The 22,071-nt window shown below is 29.7% G+C and overlaps 2 protein-coding genes across 2 annotated transcripts; both read left to right on the top strand.

The window, feature by feature from the left end:
- The first annotated feature begins 8,150 nt into the window (after positions 1 to 8,150).
- LOC100814360 (TBC1 domain family member 13) lies at positions 8,151 to 11,653 on the top strand. Its single transcript, XM_006594208.4, has 9 exons — positions 8,151 to 8,670; positions 8,777 to 8,869; positions 9,277 to 9,381; positions 9,521 to 9,673; positions 9,763 to 9,861; positions 10,041 to 10,169; positions 10,742 to 10,921; positions 11,004 to 11,120; positions 11,251 to 11,653. Exons 1-9 carry the CDS (start codon positions 8,251 to 8,253, stop codon positions 11,431 to 11,433), a joined length of 1,479 nt encoding a protein of 492 aa, XP_006594271.1. The 5' UTR covers positions 8,151 to 8,250; the 3' UTR covers positions 11,434 to 11,653.
- Positions 11,654 to 19,395: 7,742 nt separating this feature from the next.
- Positions 19,396 to 20,401, top strand: LOC100786698 (transcription initiation factor TFIID subunit 11). The gene is made up of 2 exons (XM_003542628.5): positions 19,396 to 19,664; positions 19,771 to 20,401. The coding sequence occupies exons 1-2, from the start codon at positions 19,490 to 19,492 to the stop codon at positions 20,040 to 20,042; spliced, it is 447 nt and encodes a 148-aa protein (XP_003542676.1). The 5' UTR covers positions 19,396 to 19,489; the 3' UTR covers positions 20,043 to 20,401.
- Positions 20,402 to 22,071: the final 1,670 nt, after the last annotated feature.

The raw sequence follows: 22,071 nt of genomic DNA, 5'->3' as shown, positions 1-22,071 counted from the left end.
TATATGTTAATATCTACTATTATGCATGCATCCCTTTATGAGAGTGTACGTGATCTAGCTAAGTAATTATCAATTAAATACACACACATGTCAATGCCCGTTACCTCTTCTATTTTTCATATCAGCCACTTGATTAGCCTAATTTCTTGCTTTATTCTTAAAAATGTGATTTTTTTTCATCAGAAAATTATATTAACAAAGTACAATAGACGAAACCATCTATACGCATTTATTTTCTTTCCTCTCACCGGCCGGTTTCTGATGATAAGGAAATTGAGACTAATTAATAGTATTTGTTAGAAAGAAAAAAAAAAAAACAACTTAACAAGTAACTACCCAGCTTAGAGTATATTTTCTCCCAAACGATGGGGCGATAATACTTCTCATGTATAGAGATATATATATTTTTAAGTTAATTAATGTAAAATTATTTATCTATATTATTATTATAATTATAATAATGATTATGGTTAGTTAGTGTAAAATCATGTAAAATTATTTGTTTGTTGTTATTATTATTATAACGATTAAGGTGATAACTAAAATAAAAATATGTAAAATCAATTGTGTTTGTTGTTTTTATTATAATGATATTTTATGTGTAAAAATAGTAAATATTTTAATCACAAATGGCCTGTTGATTATGAGAATGACATTTCTCTCAACTAAATTAAATTTTTTTAGGAGCCTATGTAAAATTATTTGTTATGAGCCATGACTTTTGAAAGTAAAAATACGAAACCAACTTTATCAAAAAAAGAAGAAGCCAAAAAAGCCCAATTTTTTTTTTTTAAAACAGTATCATTCACTTTTTTATTATTCAAGAAGTATCATTCACTATTCCGAAGTTTGGAATATTTTTTTTATAAGCTAAGAAATTTATTAAGGAGTATAAGGATACTCAACCCATGTACATATATAATCTATAGCAAAGCAGCAGCTACGCTAGTCTAACAAGTGTTTCAAACACTCAAAGGGGCGAATACGCCAATTAGAGGAAAAACAACAACTACCATCAATGTCTTAACGTAAAGTGTGTTGGGATTGGCAAGTTTCATGGGTTATGTGCTGACGGTTCAGATGATCTTAGAGAACTCCTATTAAGGTCTTCTAATGTAATTTTGCAGAGTACTTAGGGTACTCTTAATTTACTGATGTAAAATCCCGTTCTGGTGGATTAAGAAAACTACCATTATCTACTTCAACAAAGATCCATATAATCAATTAATTATTTATTTATTACTCAAAATGAATTGTCCTCGAATCCATAGATTAGTGAAGTCAAATGGTGAAAACTGTAAAATTTAGATATAATTGATAAGAAAGTCTACGAATAAACTTGAAGACGCGTTCAGCACAGATTTCGCGCTAAGCTAGTGATCACTACCATACTCGTTAAGCGCAGTGCGCTTAGTGTAGGGTTGCGTGAAAATTAAGCTAACTAAGGCCTATAAAAGAAATAGGAAGCAAAGGAGGAAGACACATCAAAACTCAGAGCTCTCTACTGAATACATCCAAAGCTTGAGCTTCTCAAATAGGAAAAATCCTCTCTAGAGTCATCTCCTCCCTCATTCTTCATCCCTATTCTTCTTTCGTCCCCATTAACCCCTAAAATGTAAAGCTTATCATGATAATGAGAGGCTAACCCCTGGTTGTTGGGAGTCTAGCAGTCAAACTCTTATAATGTAATTATTTTTTACTATCTATTGAATGCAATTTCAATTTTTATTGTTCCTTTTTTGTGCTTATTGTTATTGATTGTGATATGATCATTCATACTCATGCATCTGTTTAGGATTTAGGCATTGAGAAGTATTTATTTTCTTAAGGACTGAGAAAGGGCATCTAAGTGAATCATATCTAGGGATAAAATGATTTTGTTTAGCCTATTCATACATTTTTATTTCTTAATGTAATTTATTGTTTTATCTCCGCGAAGAGATTTGGGAGAAAAAAATAAACAAATTAGGCTCTTTCACTTGAAGAATCAAGGTTAGAGTATGAGAGTAGATGTAGATAAAAATTGGGATAATATTAAATAGAAAAAAATTATTAACATTATATCACAAGTAATTTAGTATGTTAGGCCACTATGCATTTGCATTCTGAATTAACCTTAGCATTCAAAAGTGTTTGTTTTTCTTACTCTTGTTTGTTTTAGATACTAGTTAAATTTTTAAGCCAATTTACTTTTAATTTTTCCATCTCATAAATCTTTACTTTAATTTATTAATTGTTTGAAAATTGAGAATACATCAATCTAAATACAAACAAAGTTCATGTGAACTCGATATTCAGATTTCTGTTTTAACTTGATTACTTGTGACAATTTGGTGTATTTGTCAAATGAGTTAACAAGTAGGCATTACCCAAAAAAAAATACATTAGCAAAAAAAAAAAAGACTAGTGAAGTCATAAAACATCGTTATTAATAGACATGGCAATGGGACGGGGCGGGTACGGGTATTGTCTTCCCAATTCCTTATCCCGACTCCCTCCCCAACATATTCTCATACCCCGACGGGTTTAAATTTATTGTCTTATCCTCATACCCGTCGGGTATTGGGTATCCCCGAACTCGTCCCATACACAATTCAAATTAGAAAAATATTTTTTTTGTAAAAAAAATATTAAAAATTTGATTTTAGAAATAATAAACTGATTGCTAAACATTTATTTTTAACTACTTATATATCAATAAATTTATTATAACGTGTGTGTCTACAAAAATAGTTAAGAAAATAATATTAAATTTTATAAAAAATTTAAAATAAAATTAATTAGTAATAAAAAATTTATGTCTTTAGATTAAATTATGCAAAAATTCTAAAGATTTTAAGTGACAGGATGGATTCAAATTCGGGGTTGGGACGGATCGAGTAATCTCATACCCGTACCCGTATCCGAGAAAAATCTGAATCCATACCTGGTCAACTCAAGTATTATCCATGGATACAGATTTTCTTGCCATGTCTTATTAAAAGTCATTCCGTTCAGAGCAGCAGACATATGCCATTTATACAATTTTTACCTCTTACTAATTCATGGTGTTGTAGATAATCAAATAATCAAATCACACCAAGAATCGGCACAATTACCTCCCGCGTGAATAGAATTGATGTAATTCATTATCACTAGAGTCTCTTCAATTCCCAAATAAAAATTTCCAACACCAATCTCTGTCAATCCATTTCGCCATTTCAACAACAAAATCATTTTCAATTTTGAGGTGCTATACAATTATCATACAATATTTTCAAGCCATCACCATTCACCATCAAGCCAACGATTATACCACAAGAGATCAATTTTATTACTGAATGTTAGCATGGGAAGTTTTAAAGTTGTTCACAATGGAGCAACTGAAAATAATAACCATGCTGTCCAGCTGTAGGTGCAACTTAAAATATTTACATATTTGTAATATGGTACTCAGAATTATTGTAATTGCACTGTAGTCCTTCCCCTAATTACTTTACTTTTTAGCTTGTTAATATGACGTCTTGTGTGCCATTTGACTATTCCTTTCCTCATATCTCATCAATGTGCTACGAAGCAGGAAAAATAATTGTCCAATAGTCGCTTTTACGCGCAGTACTATCGGCAAAGGAGGTTTTACAATACCAAAACCATCAAAGTAGGTAGCTTTGCGGTGTTTTAAGTAACTTTTGGAGTTTGTGGATGTTACTAACCGTGGAGGTGAAGCAAGTTGAAACCTATAAACACGGAAAAATGAAAATCTACGCCTAAACTTGAAAATCTAGATCACAACTAACATTTACTTATTAGTAGGGCATCTCCAACACACTGCTTGCATATATGCTTACATATTGCGTTTGGTTTTGACTTTTGAGGAATGAAATAGAGTGAAATAGATAAGAAAGAGGGTGAAAAGTAAGAATATTTGGTTGAAATGAAAGAGAGGTGAAAAGAGATAAAAAAAATTGAAGTTTAATTAGTCATTTGTTCTTTATAGTTTCACAATTCGTAACTTTGGTTCTTATCATTTATATTTTAATTCTTTTTTAGTCTTTATAGTTTAAAAGTTGTATTTTTAGTTTTTATAATTTGTATTTTAATTTTCTTTTAGTCTCTATAATTTCAAAGTGATATTTTTAGTTCCTATCATATGCATTTTAATTACCTCTTAGTCTTTGTTGCAAAAAAATATATAAAAATAATTAATTACAAATTAGTTATAAATTAACAATTATTTTTTTATTACAAATTATTTTACGATAAATTAGTTACAAATTACTTGCTAATATTTCTGTAATTGATAACATTACTCGTACTTTAATGATAAAAATTGAAAATGAATTAAAATATAAAGTATAAGGACTAAAAAAATTATTTTCAAACTATATGGACAAAAAGAGAATTAAAATACAAATTACAAGAATTAAAATGACAACTTTCAAACTACAACTAAAATATAAATTATAAGGACAAAAAAATCACTTTCAAATTATAAGAACTAAAATATATAAATTATGAAATTATAGGAACCAAATGAATAATTAAACCAAAAATAAATAAATAGAAATGAACATTAATAAAATTTTCAGTTTACCCTTATTTAAAAATTTGTCCAATTTATTGGGAATCTAAGAAACTTTTTATATATAAAAAAAAGGATATATAATCAATTATGCATGAGGTGTAATCGAATGTATGCAATGTTGAACCCATTACATTTTAATGCATGAGGTGTAATCGAATATATGCAATGTTGAACCCATTATATTTTAATGCATGAGGCACCAGCAAAGAACCCAAAAAAATGAAGAAGCCAGGGAGGTACATGTACATGTAAATCACAAGGAAGAAAGCAGGATTATTTTTGTCTAGCCAACATGTGATATACGGTCCCTCTCTTTCTCTATTTAATGTGTATTTTACTCATTTTTATCTCAATTCTGAATGAAAAGTCTATCATGAGAGCTTCACTTTGTTTAGAATCTTTCACCCATATTTCACTCATAACAAACACAATTACTTTCCAACTTTCATCCTTTTTCTGAATAAAGGCTTAATTTATTAAGAATTGCATTCATCTACTTATAATGAGATGTTTAGGATTGGACTCCTCTAAAGTGCAACTTTAGAGATCAAGTGCACACATCCCATCCTCTATACTGCACTTTAGAGGATCAAGTGCACACATTCAATTTCCCTAAATAACAATTAACCGTTCAAATCATTGTAATTAATTAAAATTGTCACAATTTATTGTTGACAAAATAAAATATACCTGCTATAGAAAATGAAATTAAAAAAGAAATAAAATCTTTTTTCCGCATGTCATGATACAATACTTGATTATCATTTCGGACTTCTAGTCAGTTTGCAAAATTTAGTTTTTCTGTGATCCAGCACTTGATCATGGCTTGGAATTCAAAACAAAAATGAAGAATCAAACATCAATTGGCCAATACAATCACATGTAATTTTTTTTTTGTTATTGAGATGTTATTGTAGTGGAAAATATGCATACATATTTTTTAAGTTGGCTTGTTTTTTTATCGATTAGATGTTAATCTTTTTGTTCGTTGAAAAATTTGAACCACAATTTTTTTTTACCAAGTTAATCTTATAATTCATGTATCATAGGACAACTACAAAATTTGGTGCAGATAATAAACCTATGTGCCTGCAATCAGATCTCGAAGGATCAAAGTGTTCCATCCACAATATTAGGGTTTCCTTCAACTCACTAACGCAATATGCCATAGACTCCATTGTCATCAAAACGACAAGGTAAGTGACATTTAGCAACATTACCTTTGAGCAGACTTTGGAGTGATAATTTTCAAGTGACACTAATACAAAAAAGACTTTCTAAGACGCTCCATCAAGATCGGTTCAATAAAAACCCGGAACTGGGGGTCAATAGCAGGTGCTGGAAGATTCCTCAGGGAGAGAAACCCGGATATTAAGGTTGATTTGTTTACCATGCGTACTTTCTTCACTGGGAGAGAACAAGGGAACAAGTTTCTTATGCTAACTTTATGATTTCTTCTCCCCAGCTGTATGGTGTGGAGTCAGCTGAAAGTCCAGTTTTGAATGGAGGACAGCCAGGTGATTTTACCATTCTGTATATTTCTCTCTGGTCTATCTCACTGTATAACTACTGGGCTCTATCATCATACTCATGGAAGATTAAAAGTCAATACATCCAGGACTCATTTGTTATATTATTTTCATCTCTCTATCAAGATATATACAAGTAATTTTGTTATATGCACTGAACAATAGAATTTGAACCAAGTTCAAATTGGAACAAAGGCAATAAAAGTAAACCATTGCTGTCAAAAGACCCTTTGTGAACAAATATGCTATCTGGTCATAGGTGCAAATGCAAAACTTGGACAGAACCTGCAGTTACCAAGACTATGTGCAGGGTCAATTTCAATGTGCTTACTGCTTAGACCTGGAGTGTGGCTCTGCATTCTTTGAGAGATAAGTAATAATTAGGTTGTACTATGAATAGCGATAGGAAGCCTTAAATGTGGTGGTTGATTCAAGCAGAAATTCTTGAAGTCAGACATCAAGACAATCATTTTAATACCAAAATTGCTTATTGGATCATCCTTTGGAAACTATTTGAAATATGCCAAACGGTAGAATTTATGTTCATAAAAAATGGCCTCGTAAAAACTACAAACTCGGGCAGCACTATTAGACATTAGTTAGTGTTACGTGTTTTCCCGTTTGGATATATCCTGTTAAATTGTTGACTGGCCTATATATTGGAAGTTGGAAGCTGGATTCAGTCCTCCTGTTTATCATTTAACTTTAATTGTAATCTAGCCTATCTAGGTACTAAATATTGTCATTCATTTGAATTGTTAAAATGTGTCTTCCTTGAAATGTCATACATAAATTCGTAAAAATATTCTTTACCTTGAGCAGTCCTTAGGCAACTACTACTAGAGGCTGCTGTTTGCTGATTTTTTTTCCCATTTGCACACATGTCAAAGGTAAGCACCTGATCCAAGGATTTGGTGCTGGCATCATTCCCAAAATTCTGGATTTAAATCTCCTAGATGAAGTTATTCAGGTAGCTCTCAACACCAAAACATTGGCATTCAGTTTTCAGTTTTGATCCAAAAAACTGGCTACTTCCTTTTATTTAGATTAATCTCTCTCTTTGCTGAAGAGTGACCTCATAGTTTGTTAGTGTTTTATTCTGAATAATACATGAAGATCTATCTCACCATTGAATATGGAATGAATAGTGAAAATGAATATTTGTTTAGAATTGTGTATTGAATGTGTTTTTCAAACATTTGTGATTGTATTTGATGTACTTGTTAATGCCTTAAAGGACTAGTATTTTTTCAGAAGTAGTAATACACAGGTTGTTATCTTCTTGGGAAATATATTTCTGTTTCTTATGATGTGAACGAGTTGAATAAAAGGCTTCAGATTAATCAATTAAACATACTAAGCAAACAGATACAAGGAAAAAAACAGAAGATGATTAGTTTATCATTTTGTTTCTAAGTATGATAACTGAACAGGACAAAATCCAATTTCCTAATTCATGTTAATATATATTTTGTTTCATTATGCTCTCTCGATCAAACAGTGAAACGCATAAGTAAGATCTGCAGTGTAATTGAACAAGCTTTTCTCCCCTGAGCACAAGCTATATATAAATACTTTGACTAATTTTGTAGAGCCAATGGGAAGAGGAAATCTCTGATATATTGAATTAAAAGTGGTCAATTTTCTTTCTCTGGTGCGTTTGCATTAATCTGGCTTGGTGCGTAACCAACAAATGGTGGGTGGTAAGCGCGAAGGCGAGGTCTCAGGAACAGAGTCTGGCTCTGATACCATGTTTCTGGCTCTGATACCATGTTAAAATGAATAATGTGAGAAGCCTAACTCAACCCCAAAAGTTAGCTCAAGGGTTGTCCTTCACTTATATATTGTGGGATTACTTTTTATTATATTTATGTGAGTGAGTTTAATTTATATATTATGATTTATGAAGATGAAGATTAATTTTTATTTGTAAGGATGACTACAAAAAGAGGGGTGCTGATAATTTGAGATTACCCTAGTTGAAACCCGGAACAGCAGGATTATGCGAACTCGTTCCAAAGCCCAAAAGGGCCCAATCCAGTTGGGCCGAACATTTCTCACTAGGCCCATTTCACAGGTCTGAAAATAAAAGCTGTGGCGCCTAACTGCCATTCAAACGTTAACTACCATTCTTCTTCTGAGTTTCATATCCGAATCATGGAGAAGCAGAAGCTGAAACAACTCTTACTCTCTCATCCTTCCACGTTACACTTCCTACTGTTTCAACTCGGTCGATTCCTCTGTAAACTCGGTCATAACTCAGCCGCTATGCTCAAAGGCAAGCTCAAGCTTCCAGCTCCGGACAAGGTTGGGAGGGTCTTTCCCGACCGTCTCGACAGCTTGGTCTCAGGGTTCTACGAAAAAGGCCATGAAATCGAAGGCTCTGAGTTTAAACTTGAGTCCGGCGAGGAGCTCGAGCCAGTTCAGCCCGGCGAGTTAGGATTTCACATGGAGAGTGATGATGATGATGACAAGGAGCGAAAAATTCGGCAGAGACCGAACAGAGATTCTGTCACTCAGGTTTCGGTGTTGAAATCCGTTTCAGAGGAAGAGAAAAGATCAGATCTGGAATACGAGGTTGGTCGTGATTGGAGAAGAAAAATGGAAATGGTTTTGTTTTGATTTCCTTCAATTCGTTCTCTTAACTGTTCCTTCATATTCATTAACCCTTTTCGTTATCCAGCTTTCTCAAAGGGAGATAAATTTGGAAAAGTTGCAAAGAATTGCCAACATTGGTATTCCTGATGGAGGAGGTTTGCGTGCAACGGCTTGGAAGGTAATTATTCACTCCATCATGTTAAGTTGTTAACATGAGAATTAGACTGTAACTTTTTTAGGGTGAACACTAAAATGTCAAAAACTAATCGTTCACAACTAAGATCCCTTTAAGGAGTTGATATCTTCTAACAGATGAACCTTTGACCACATGTTTAACAAACATGGTTATCTGTCAACTATGCCATACTATGTTGGTATTAGAAAGTACATCTTAATGCTTAGAAAACTTACATCAATAGTGATGAACCATTGAATATAATATATCCTATGTTTATGACTTCCATTCCATCTTCTGGTAATGAAGATATTAGATTTATGTTCCATTTGCAAAATTATAAAATCCTTTGATTGTAGTTATGTCTTCATACAAGCAGCTGATTGTCCTACTATGATTTCCACAACCAGCTACTCTTGGGTTACTTACCTTCATCTCATGACTTGTGGGACAAGAAACTAAAAGAGAATAGGCAAAAGTATGCTAATCTGAAAGAGGATCTTCTCTGCAATCCGGTAATATAATTCTGATTTTTGCATTTTAACATAAGCAGTTATATTTATATCAAACATTTATCTGGCTATATTTGGTGTGCTTTGTGTTGTAGCTCTTGCTTTCCAGTTTTCACTGATCATATTATTGAATCTAAGACAGTCAAGACATATTTGGAAGGAATGTGAGGAATTAAGTTCAACAAGGCGGCATGAGGACAATGATGTTGATGGCCCCCTTAGGCGACATGAAATTTCTCACGAAGATCACCCTTTGAGCCTTGGTAAGGCTAGTCTTTGGAGTCAATATTTTCAGGTAAATTTCTCCTCCATTATGAAGTTACTTTTGACTGAATTCGTTTGGATAATGAAGTTTATACTTATCGCTGTCTGTCCATCTTCTAGTATACAGAGATCGTAGAACAGATAGATCGAGATCTGCAGCGTACACATCCAGATTTGCCATTTTTCTCAGGGGAGTCATCAATTAGTTGCAAAAATAGGGTAACTAACTGCACCACCAAAAATCTATAAAGGTTTTCTGTTAATTTGTTGTAAGTTTGGGTTTTTAGCTGAGCTACTTATCAAACAATTCTCAATTTTGTTTCCACTTTTCAGTGTTGAGTGATAAACTTTAGGGGGTTCGACTCTTATTGAAGTTTTTGTTGATACTTTAACTATAGGAAGCGATGAAGAATATCCTTCTCCTTTTTGCAAAGTTAAATCCTGAGATTCGTTATGTGCAAGGCATGAACGAGGTCTTGGCACCAATATACTATGTATTTAGTACTGACCCCGACAAGCAAAATGCTGTAAGCATTTTCCCTGCATAATTTATTATGTGATTTGTGGCAGTTCCCATTGTTTTTCTTTAGCTAGGTTAAATGCATGGTATATATGATGACGCAGAAAATTCACATGACTTCGGCAGTAAACCAAAATTAATGGTTGAAGGAGGCTCAATTGTGTTTTGGAAATTTAAATTTTAGTGTATATATCTTAACATTCAATATTGCTTATGATGCCACTAACGCCTCTTCTGTTTTCATCATCCAGTGCAGAAGCCTGAAAATCTTACTTCTAGACAATTTAGATGTTTAATTTCTTTGTTTTAGAATTGAAGCAGCACCAATCAAGCATGATTCAACTTCCGTTATGTTGACCAATGTCTATTACACTGAACAACCATAAATTATATAACTTACCTGATGGGTTATTAGACTTGGCCATTTTAAAATTGTATGTTGCTGTATGACAGTTGTCTTCCTCTCGTATCATCCATCACATTTTTGTTCTTGAAAATTGTCTGCATAAATAAATATTAGTGAGCATAAAGACCATAATTTTATCCTTTGTTACTTGTGCTTTGTCTTGTTTCTATTAGGCAAATGTAGAAGCAGATAGTTTTTCTTGTTTTGTTCGAATCTTGGGTGACTCAGTGGATCATTTCTGCCAACAATTGGATAATAGTTCAAGTGGCATCCTTGCTACACTTTCTCGCTTGTCAGATTTATTAGAAGTAAATGATGAACAATTATGGCGTCATCTTGAATTGAGAACAAAGGTAGAACCTTTAAACTTTTTTACTTCAACGTTTTGTACAGTTCCATTCTATTTAAACTGATGCCGCTGAACCTCATGAACAGGTTAAACCACAATTCTATGCATTCCGATGGATTACACTCCTACTCACGCAAGAGTTCAAATTTGAGTCTATCTTGAGAATATGGGATACACTTCTGAGTAACCCTTTTGGTGTTCAGGTATCTCTCTCAATCAAACTCCTCGGCAAACTTTCAGGATAAAATTAATACTTAGCTTACAAAATTATCGTGGTTTTACTTTGTCATTTTGATTAATAATATGTTACATGGCTAAAATCTTTTTTTGAAGGATATGCTTCTTCGGATCTGTTGCGCAATGCTACTTTGCGTGAAAAGCAAACTGCTAAGTGGTGATTTTGTGACCAATATAAAACTTTTACAACACTACCCTGATGATATTAACGTAGAATACCTGCTCCAGGTTGCCAAGGATATTAGTCCTGACACATCTAATTATTGTTTATCACTTTGATTTATTACACTGAATTATTTTTTTTTGTATAATTTCATCAAATTATCATGTTTTGAATCTGAAGTACTGAGTGACCGATACCTAGCACAAGAAACGTCCATTGCAAATTAAGGATAGTTCATGAGCTGAAATAGAGCTATTTAAAAAAAAATTGAAGATTTTAGCCAGGTAATAGCACATTGTGCTAGTGCAGAATTCTAAAGTTTGGTTAAAATGTTCTCTTAGGTGAAATTTGGACAATGCTAAACCTTTCTAAATGAATATCTAAAAGAACTTTCAAATGAGCTGGCATATGATATTTTGGTCTAATTTGTTTTAGCTTTCATTCTCCTTCGAAGAAGAAATTGAGTCAAATACATTTGAAAAAAAATGAAAACATGAAAGAGCTTATTTTTAAATCGAGCCTAGCTTTTGAGAGTAGTCACAGATAAATGGATTCTATTGGTTGTTTGGAAGAATAAGAAGACTTTCTAGAAGGTCTTCTTAAATAAAGAAGGCACAAAATATTAAGACCATGTATTATATGTATAGATTCAGCTTTTGAGAATAGTCATATGATATTTTAGAAACATGATTGCTTATGCTCTTTATTGGTGGGGAACAACATTGAGTTGTACATGGTTAATTGGTTACTAATGCTTCGAAACCTGCAACTTACAAATTATACTCAAATTCAATAGCTAACAAAATCCGTAAGTTCGGACTGTGCACATTAGCATTTTTTTGAGGTCCTACATAGGAGAAAATTTTGAACTAACTTTATAATGACACGACGCATTGATGCAGACAAGTAAAGCTAAATAATACGGGATGTCATATACGCATTTTTTTTCCCTCCGTAATAATTTTATTTTTCCATTTTTTTATTAACTATATTTTGTCCAATTTTTTTCGTCAACAAGTGTTGTGAAATATATCTGCTCAACTTTTCACGAGGTCAAGTCTTGGACTGATACACATCTATTCGAGGTGAGATCTAAGGGCATTCTTGAGTTAATTTAAAAAGGAAAGCAACTAAATATAATATTATTGATATTGTTTTTCAATTAAACTTAGTATTCTATCTTAATAATCGTTGTTTTTATCTTGGTGATCGTCATTCATCAGAACTATTAAAATGACATGTTGATTTTGATTTAATAATTAACAGTATCTATAATACTATACATAAATTTTGTTCATCTAAAAATGTCATAAACCATTAAATATCATTTGAGAGAAAAACAAATTATGGGCCCAATGAGATTAGACTCTGCTTAAGGGAATTTATAAGCATTAAACTCCGGCCTGACAAATGCGTCATGGATGACAAAAACTACATTTATTCAACGAGATTCTACTAAATCCAGAAGTCGCATGCCTCTTCAACACTCTCCACCTGTTTACAATTAATATACATGATGTTTTTCCTCCCATTAATTTCTTCTTCTTCCTCTTCACTCATTGTTTCTTTTCTTCATGGGATAATGACATTGATGGTAGTGACTCTGACATTATTTTATTTGGGACATCAACCCTCGTTTTGGCTTTATATTTCTGTTGTTGAAATTATAAACTGGTTATTCCTTTGCTACGCAAGTCTTCAAGAGTTGTGGGGGTTAAAGGTGAAAATCGATCTCAAAATCATATGGTATTTTATGAGACCATCTATCATGATTGATTGCTTAAATACATTATTTTAACGTCTTACAATTTTATATAAATTTTAAATATTTTACATAAAATTTACTCAAATATTAAGATTATTAAAATGAATATTTAACATAATTTGTGAATCTTATAATGCTTAAAATAATAATTTTTTTGTTGTATAAATTTGATTAAGCAACAATAATTGTATAAATAATTTCTTGTACGCACCTGTATTGAAGATACTCAAAGTTGAAGTGGGTAAATTTAATTTGTTGAATAACTTATATATATCATATTAATTTAAGAAAACAAAATAATCATCTCAATAAAAATGAACATGTAAATTAATATTCTCAAACAAATTATAATTTTAAATTTTACAATAATCTGAACAATATCAATTAAATTAATATTATAGTTTACAATATATTAAATAGTTAACGCTATAAAAATAAAATTCAATGTCTTAAACAATCAAACTGAGACAAGTTATCCATTGTGAACCGAATCTTCAGTACATTGAATAATTAGAATTTAGAATGTAGCTTGAAGTGTGCAGTGGACGCGCCTTCCACTTCCCCCACTCTTACTCACCAAAAGCAAACACTCACTAAACTTTTGGTATAATGGCATTGCCGTCAGTTGCTGTGCATAACATCATTTTGTTGCAAAACACATCCTAATATATTTTTTTCCCATATGAACGAAGACATAAACCAGAAAATTTACAACATTCAACTCACTCACTAGTAAACACATCCTTATATGAATATCCATTTCAATGAATGATTCTTAAAATTGAACTCGTGTATTTATTATAAGCGTTAGGCTAATTATTCAAGTCAATATTCTTTGACAATCATTTAAGAAAAATAATTATTATAAATGTAGCTTTCTTTTAATTATAATTATATGCTAGATTTTTGTTTTATAAAAAGGAAAACTCATTATGAACAAAATATAAAAAAGAACCTAATATGTTCTTTGAATCAACCAAAGATATATATTTCCGTTAATTATTTATACCCAATTTTTGCTATTATTATTAAGTGCTAATTTTTTACCTGTGCAAGGTTTTTTTGATTGAATTATGTTTTGACATATAATAAGAAAAATATTAAAAACTAATTTAATTTAATAAGAGTAAGACAACATATGTTTACTATAAAGTAATTATTGTTGTTGTACATGTATATGTAAATTGTTGAAATAGATATGTAATTCTTCAACTATTCTTCACATGTCTCAAATATCTGATAAAAAAAATAATTCAATATTATATTAGAAGTATACATATAACTAAAAATATTTGTTAGTATGTAATTTTTTACTTGAATTTTTCCTCCAATAAAAAATATCACCCCTACCAAATAAAAGACGTTAACACTTTTGAAATAAAGTGAGACTATAGAAGAAATATATGCGATTCTACTATATATAAGAAATATAAATAATATTATATGAGATTTAAAAAAACATGATGAAAACATAAATGAAATCAATAATAAAAAAACAAAAATTAATGTATATAGAACCCAAACTAAACTCATTTGTAAAACAAACTAAATCTAACAATTGCAACCGGAAGAAAAAATAAACTCACCTAAATTGTAATTAATGCAATATTTTTTACAAACACAATTAAAAGAAGAGGAAGAAAGGAAAAAATGTGAGAAAATAACACAAATTAAATATAAAAAAATCAAACTCATTATAAACTATTTACTTATACGTAAGATTTTGCTAAGCTTAAAATTATATGTTAAAGAAAGAGAGAAATGGAGGAATCATCAGTGATAGTGCCAAAACCTAGCATAAAATGTTTTTATAAAAAAAAATGGTGCAAAATCCAAAAGCTACCATAATTATTATTTATATTTATATTAAGTTACAGAAACATTAATTATAATTGGAGAATCGAGTATTAAAAAACATGTATAAGAATATCAAAATTAATTTTTAATTATCAAATTATAAACTCAAGTATCCAACAGCTACTCATGTTACTTCTTTTTGGTATAAACTCACATCACTTTTAAATCAAAAAAATTAATTTATATTGATTATTTATTTAATTATATACATTTGGTTAAATTTCAAAACTGTCCCTAAAATAAATGAATTGAAATAAAAAAAAATAACCATTTTCTTGTCCAACATATTTTGGTGTAGGTTGTTAACATTCTCCAACTAAAATTGAAGTGTGAATATGTTAGCACACACCCCATATATATATAATGTTTAAATTATATACTTTGGTATTTCCTTTTGCTATATATTTAAAATATATGTACATAGATAAAAATTATTAGATTTTAATTAGATATTTAGAAGTGTATTAAATACAATTACAGTAAAATTGAGGAATATGATTAATTGTATTTTTTAATTAAATATATATTGTCTTAAAAATATTAAGTCTATTTAAGTTTATTATGATTTATTCTTTCTTCAAATAATGACACAATACTTATATAAAAAGTATAAATACAAAAGTAATGTAAATATAATAATTATTTTTATTTGAGATTTTGTTTTTGTAATTGTGGATATTATTTTAATGTGTACTTGATTTTTGTCTGTTTATAATAAATATTTTTAAATTTTAATATTAAAAAAATATTTAAATTTTTTGAAATTGTATAAGTTTTTTAAAATATATTTACCTTTTAATTATTTTAAAATGATATTTTATTTATTTTAAAAATAATATTTTTAATTATGTTATATTATTGAAAATTTTGAGGTTGTTAACCTCATTAAGACATAAATTATATGATTCGGATCATGCAATAAGATTTGTCTATTATTATTATTATTATTATATTTTACTTTAATTTTATTACTTTTCCTTTTTAAAGTTTTTTATTTATAAGAATTATTATATGGTTCGGACTTTATCTCTTATAAAATAATTAAAATAAGAATTATTTGTATATAAGAAATATTAATGATACTTTTTATATTCTATTATTTTTTATCTTATTTCTTTTGTAGTAATTATTTTCCCAATTTTAGCGAATTCAGAAAGACAGTGCTAATAACATTATTATTAGCTACAGTATAATTGTTTTATATTTATGATACTTAATGAGTGTTTATTATTTTTTAAGATGTTATAATTATTCTTTAAAATTATTAAAAGTATACAATGTTTATAATTGAACGTTACGAAAGGATGTCGCTTATGTATTATTATTAGTTGAAAAAGAGGGCACTTTGTGCCTCTATGTTTTTTTTTTAAAAAAAAAGAAAAATAAAAAATAATTAAAGAATATAGTGATAACAATTTTCCAGGGTAAATGACATTAGTTATATATATTAAAAGGTAAGGAAGGAATAAGAAATATGTACATCAAGGGAGTAATTGTTTTTATTAATAGTTATAAGTGAAAAATACTTTTATATAAAAATTGAAATAAAATTAAGATACAACTTTTAACTTTTTTCTACCTTATTTGATATATGGTTAGTAATTATATATATACACGAGCATGTTGAAGGTTAAAATTAGTGAAGTTGAATATAATTAAGTGAATTAAATTAAAAATATATTATTAACTTAAATTATCAAAATTTTATACTGAATATAACTAATATGAGATATTTAATTCTTCATTAAATAAAACTAAATTTGTTAAATAAAATAAGAATGACCATATTTTGACAAATAATATACGTATGATTTGAACAAAATAATTAAATACTAAATAATTTTTATTTTTAAAAAAAATTTGGTAATATATTTTATTAATTTTGATAAATAAATATTAATTATAAAATGTAAGTAATATATAAATATATAATTTACCAAAAAAATTAAATATTAACATACTTACTCGGTAAAAATTGGTTGAAACCAACCAAACAAATACATATCTAATAAGAAAAGTAGGGTAAAGAAAAATAAAATCATTAGACAAAAATAAATAGAAAAGAGATTAACCATTCATTTAAGAAAAAGATCTCAAATAGTATGTTGCAAACTCTAGATGAAATTAATAATAAAAAAAATACAAATCGATGTATATAGAATACAAATTAAACTTAAAACAATCCAACATTTCTACAAACACAATTAAAAAAATAAAATAGGAAGAAAGGTGAGAAGATAACACAAATAAGAAAACTTCTTAAATTCTAATTTACCAAAAAATCTTGAAACCATGTGGTCATGAAAGTATGAAATAGAGGAATGGAGAAATCATGAGAGCTTTAATCTCTTTTATTTGAAGACCAAAACTAACAAAATAGATTTTTATCTTTATATATTAAAAAGGAAGATGATGCTGAGACTAAAAGCACAATATGAAGTAATTAAAACATTATATTTATAAATTCTATACAATAAAGAGTAATTATATTAATAATTTATTTACATTGATTGTTATGAAGTTAAAAATTGTGTTTATATACTATTATTATTATGGATTAATTATTGTTTTAATTAATAATGCAATAAAGTAATTTTACAAAGAGTATTACAATTAAATACATATCATATATATATATATATATATATATATTATAATTAAATAATAATATAATTATACATAATAATTATTATAATATTCGATATATGACATATAATATAAAGAGAGAGGGGAGAGAGTTCATTCTATTTTCCAAATGTTAGAAAAATTTTATGTTGATTTTATTTTTGAAACTAAATAAAAATGCACAATAAAAACAAAAGTGAAATAAACTGAATCCAAATCATTTTTCCCATTCCATTACAATTGGTAAGAACTATAATTCTTGATTCTTCTAAGCTCTCAATCTCACTATAGATTATATATTAGATTATTTATGAGTGTGGAGTTTAGAGACCAACAATTGTTATTTGTAGGCATTGGAGAGTTATTCTATACAAAATGCATTTAGTAATCATTATCATTCTAACAAGATGATTGAAAGTCTAACTTTAGAAATTGAAAAATATTTGAATCATTGAATAAAATTAAGCATGGTTTTATTGGTTTTAATAATAAAAAATTGTAAGAAATAGTTATTGAAAATTTATTCTTTTAATATTTTCAAAACCGGTACAAAGGAAATTATTTCGTACAAAACATATTGATTATTAATTATAGTTTGGAATAATAAATGATTATATTGAATTATATATTATTTTACTAAAGTATTCATAATACTTTTTGGAATTATTTTTTTCATTTGAGCGTCTCACTATAATTACATTAAATAAATTAATTTTTAATAAGAAGCTACAGTAAAAAACTGAAAATAAATTTATTTGAATTAAATTCACACTTCATTATTAAGCTAATTAAATTATGAACGGAAAATAGTTTAAACCAAAAGTTTCCTTTGTGGCAAAAGAGATGGAAACATTAGTGTGATCATGGGAAAAGAGTTTAAACCAAAATTTTAAAATTTATTCTGAGTTGGTATTTTACAAAAAGAAAAATATATGTTTGATGAAGCGAAATTAATAGAAAAATTGCGTGGTTATAATTTAAGTATTCATAAAGATTATTATCAATCAAAAGAAAAAAAACTCACCAAAAAAAATTGATATGGACTTTTTTAAAAATCTAAATATGAGTCAGTATTCTTAAAATTATATTAAATAATACAGATTATTTCAAAATTTATTAATTTTATTGGCATTAAAATGAAATACAAGTTCATAATTTTAACAGTCTATTTTTTTATATGGTCATTCATTTTTTTATCAAATATTTTTTGTGCATCTTAAATTCTTATTCCTTTTAACATCTGTGACCAATTAAAAACTTAGTTTTTCTTTCATTTACTAAAAAAAAAATATTTTTACAACTATCCCACCTACTTCCTTTTATATACACAAGGATTCAACCTTCATTCAAACATTATAAAATAGATCATAATTCATAAACATTCTCTTAGTTATAGTTATATTAAAGTAACTTCCCAACGTCAATCTATAATTAAGATCAATCTTAAATAATCATTTTTACAATCTTTTCTCCTTACAAGAAAAATAATGTAGACACGCAACACATAAGTTCCAATCAATACGTCACGGTAAAAATTTAACAGCTGCATGCCATTCGTTAAAGAAGTCCTACTTGCTTTGGCTTTTTGCTTTATTTATTTAATTAATATAAATAAATAAATGTTTCATTTCAATTCTATTTCAAATGTAATAACAATATATGCATGACTAACAAGTATTCTTAAAATAAAAAATATTTATATCTATCATCAACAATATAATTTTATATATTTTAATAAAAAATATTTTTATTCTTTAACCAATATTCTAATATAAAAAACTAGTATTTTTTTTTTTTATCCCTGGCAGCTGCCGCTGCACATACTTGACCCATTACTATATAAAATTCCTCACTCTCCACTTGTGTTGTGTCAAAACCGAAAACCTCTCTATCTTTTTCTTTCTTTCATCATCGAAATCACCGCCATGTGTTCCATGATAAGCGCGCAAGGGGTGGCGGTTGCAACCGCCATGGCCGTCTCTGGCACGGTGATCCTCCTCGCCCTCCGTCTGCAGAAGTCTTTTCCACCACCCCAATTCTCCGTTCACCACCAAATCCCTCCTTCTCCTTCTCCGGTTCTGCGATCTTGCATATCCAACGGTGGGTCCCGCCTTCCCCTGTTTCTTCACGCACACACATTCACAAAAAATAAAAATAGAAAACTGTTTCTTTTGCTGACCAATTGTGTTGTGGGAATCTTGTGCAGCTGGGAAGAAGAGCAAGAAGAAGAAGAAGAAGAAAAGAGTGCACTTTGCGGAGGACGTGGTGGAGTCGTGCAGAGACGGAGAAGAGTTCAGGAAGCGAAGTTCGCGATCGAAGGTTCAGAAGAGTTATAACAACAACAACAACGGAGAAGAAGACGAAGAAGAAGAAGAAGAAGAAGCGAAGATCGGAGGAGTAATGCCTGCTAACAGGGTAGCTTTGTATAACGGAATTCTTAGGGGCCGTGTGGCCCAACGTTTGGCCTACTCTTGTTGATTTTGGTTTTTCTGTGAATATTCTCCGATTATGCTTCTTTTCTTTTCTTTTTACAACAACAACTAGTAGTAATATAGTATATTAGAATTTAGAAGCAGAGGGTGGGTCCACCACAAAGGCTGATAGTAGTTGTTGCAGTGCAGTAGTTGCTCTCTTCGATGAGAGAGCTTATTGGACATAGGGTGTACGTAGTGTAGTGTCTTGTGAATGGTGAAGAGGATTTTGTTCATATTTAAGGATAGGATAATCTTCTTCTGAGTTCTCCATATTTGTACTTCAACCCATCCATTTCTCTGCAAATTGTTCTTCTATTGTCATTTCTGACATGTAAATACAAGTAGTAGTTATTGAAGGAAAAAGTCATATTAGTTTTTTTATTTTTAATTCCAATTATAAGAGTTGGGTTTTTTTACCTTTTATTTAAAGCTTACTTTTTTTAAAAAATTTGTAGTCAGATAAGAGAACAATTGCTTGGTGTTAACTTTGAAAATAAAGAAAGAACTGTATGCATTCATTGGGGGAGATTTTGGTTGGATCCTAACGTGGATGCCATTGCTTGTAACTTTCTGTTTTTTTCCGCATATATCTGCCGCGCGTGGTATAATTTTTTATAACGTGTTGTGTTTTTATCTTCGTCAAGATATTTATGCCTTGTAAATTACTTCCTTTGCCTCTGTTATTAAAAAAAATACATATTTCATACTTATTAAGAAAATACATTCTTTTCTTCTTACTCACGAATCACGAATGAATAGGACTTAGTTGTATAATACAATTCTCACCTTCCCCGCTCCCAGAAAGGAGATAAAAAAAAACAGGACAATAACCTATTGTATGAAATTTGTTTCGTTGTTTCCAAAACCATCTTAAGACACCAATTGGTAGTTGGAGACAAGCAAAAGCAGAAGGGCTCCAGAGAGCAACATGGGCAACTGAAAAATTGGTTAGGTTACATGGGTTTGTATTCATTGTGAAACAGAATCTTTAAATCTGCTCCTTTGTCTCATTCATTCTAGCCCTGCATGTATTTGAAAGCAAATTTACAAGTTAGCAGCGTGTGGGGCTCTTACCCTATCCGTGCGTCCCATATTTTCTCACTCTTTTTGTATCTTATGTCATTATAGTTTATTTTAGCATTAAATTATTCAGTGTTGTGTTGGCGTGAAAGTAGTTGCATGTTCCAAAATGCCCAAGGGTCGGTTGCCCAACAAACACAAATTCAGTGTTTGACTAATCATCCGAACCAATGAGAAACAAGAGAAATTGGAATGGTATCACCATGTCTGCATCCCCTCTCGTCACTCCAACATGCTTTGGTTATCATTGGACAACCCATGTGAAGTTCTCGTGGTACTGGTTGCAACTTGAACCAATCATATTTCACCCCAAGGGAGAAACAAAAGAAAGGTAAATTCTTAGGTGGAAAATTTGCAAGAAAAAAAAAAAAATGTAATCGGGTTGTCTGGTAAATGTCTCTGCATAGAGGGGAGTGGCTGGCTAAACAAGTGATACACTAATTATCAGTAAAAGATGTGCCAAATGGGTTCTATATTTGTTAAAGTGATTATTAACAAGAGTTTAGTTGGTCTGTATCTATTGATTTCATGGTTTGATTTGAACTGGTTTAAAGTGTAAATTCTAAATTTGGGGCCCAGTTAATGTTTAGTAGCAACAAAATTTGGGACGAACTTTTTGTGAAGGACAAAATTATGAATTATAGTATGTCATAAAAATTATACTACGGTGCAGCATGACAGTGCGGCAATCATTCAGTTTGAAATATATAAGGCAACAAAACCATGTGGTTTGTGAATGTAAAGTATTTTAAAATTATATTTGGCTTTCCAGAGCCAGGAAAAGACTTCAGCGTTGGATTAATATACTATTATTTCTTTCCTTTGGCAGGGCCTTCTTGATTAGACAATGGTTAATGCAGGAGAAATCCCTGCAATTATGGAATTCTCTCAACTGCTTTGTAGTTTTCTTTGATTTTGGAAAACAGACAACAGAAAAACATATTACCCATTAT

Source organism: Glycine max, chromosome 13 (assembly GCF_000004515.6).
Source record: "Glycine max cultivar Williams 82 chromosome 13, Glycine_max_v4.0, whole genome shotgun sequence".
NCBI lineage: Eukaryota > Viridiplantae > Streptophyta > Magnoliopsida > Fabales > Fabaceae > Glycine > Glycine max.
The sequence above is the reverse complement of the archived record's forward strand: the minus strand, read 5'-3'. Positions and strand labels throughout refer to the sequence as shown.

What these genes read in the sequence shown, in the direction of transcription:
- LOC100814360 (XM_006594208.4), top strand. Translation starts at nt 8,251, where the DNA reads ATGGAGAAGCAGAAGCTGAAACAACTCTTACTCTCTCATCCTTCCACG. An exon ending in AGGATCTTCTCTGCAATCCG is followed by an intron (nt 9,382 to 9,520) that starts GTAATATAATTC and finishes AATCTAAGACAG; the next exon opens with TCAAGACATATTTGGAAGGA. An exon ending in CAATTAGTTGCAAAAATAGG is followed by an intron (nt 9,862 to 10,040) that starts GTAACTAACTGC and finishes CTTTAACTATAG; the next exon opens with GAAGCGATGAAGAATATCCT.
- LOC100786698 (XM_003542628.5), top strand. Translation starts at nt 19,490, where the DNA reads ATGTGTTCCATGATAAGCGCGCAAGGGGTGGCGGTTGCAACCGCCATG. An exon ending in GCGATCTTGCATATCCAACG is followed by an intron (nt 19,665 to 19,770) that starts GTGGGTCCCGCC and finishes AATCTTGTGCAG; the next exon opens with CTGGGAAGAAGAGCAAGAAG.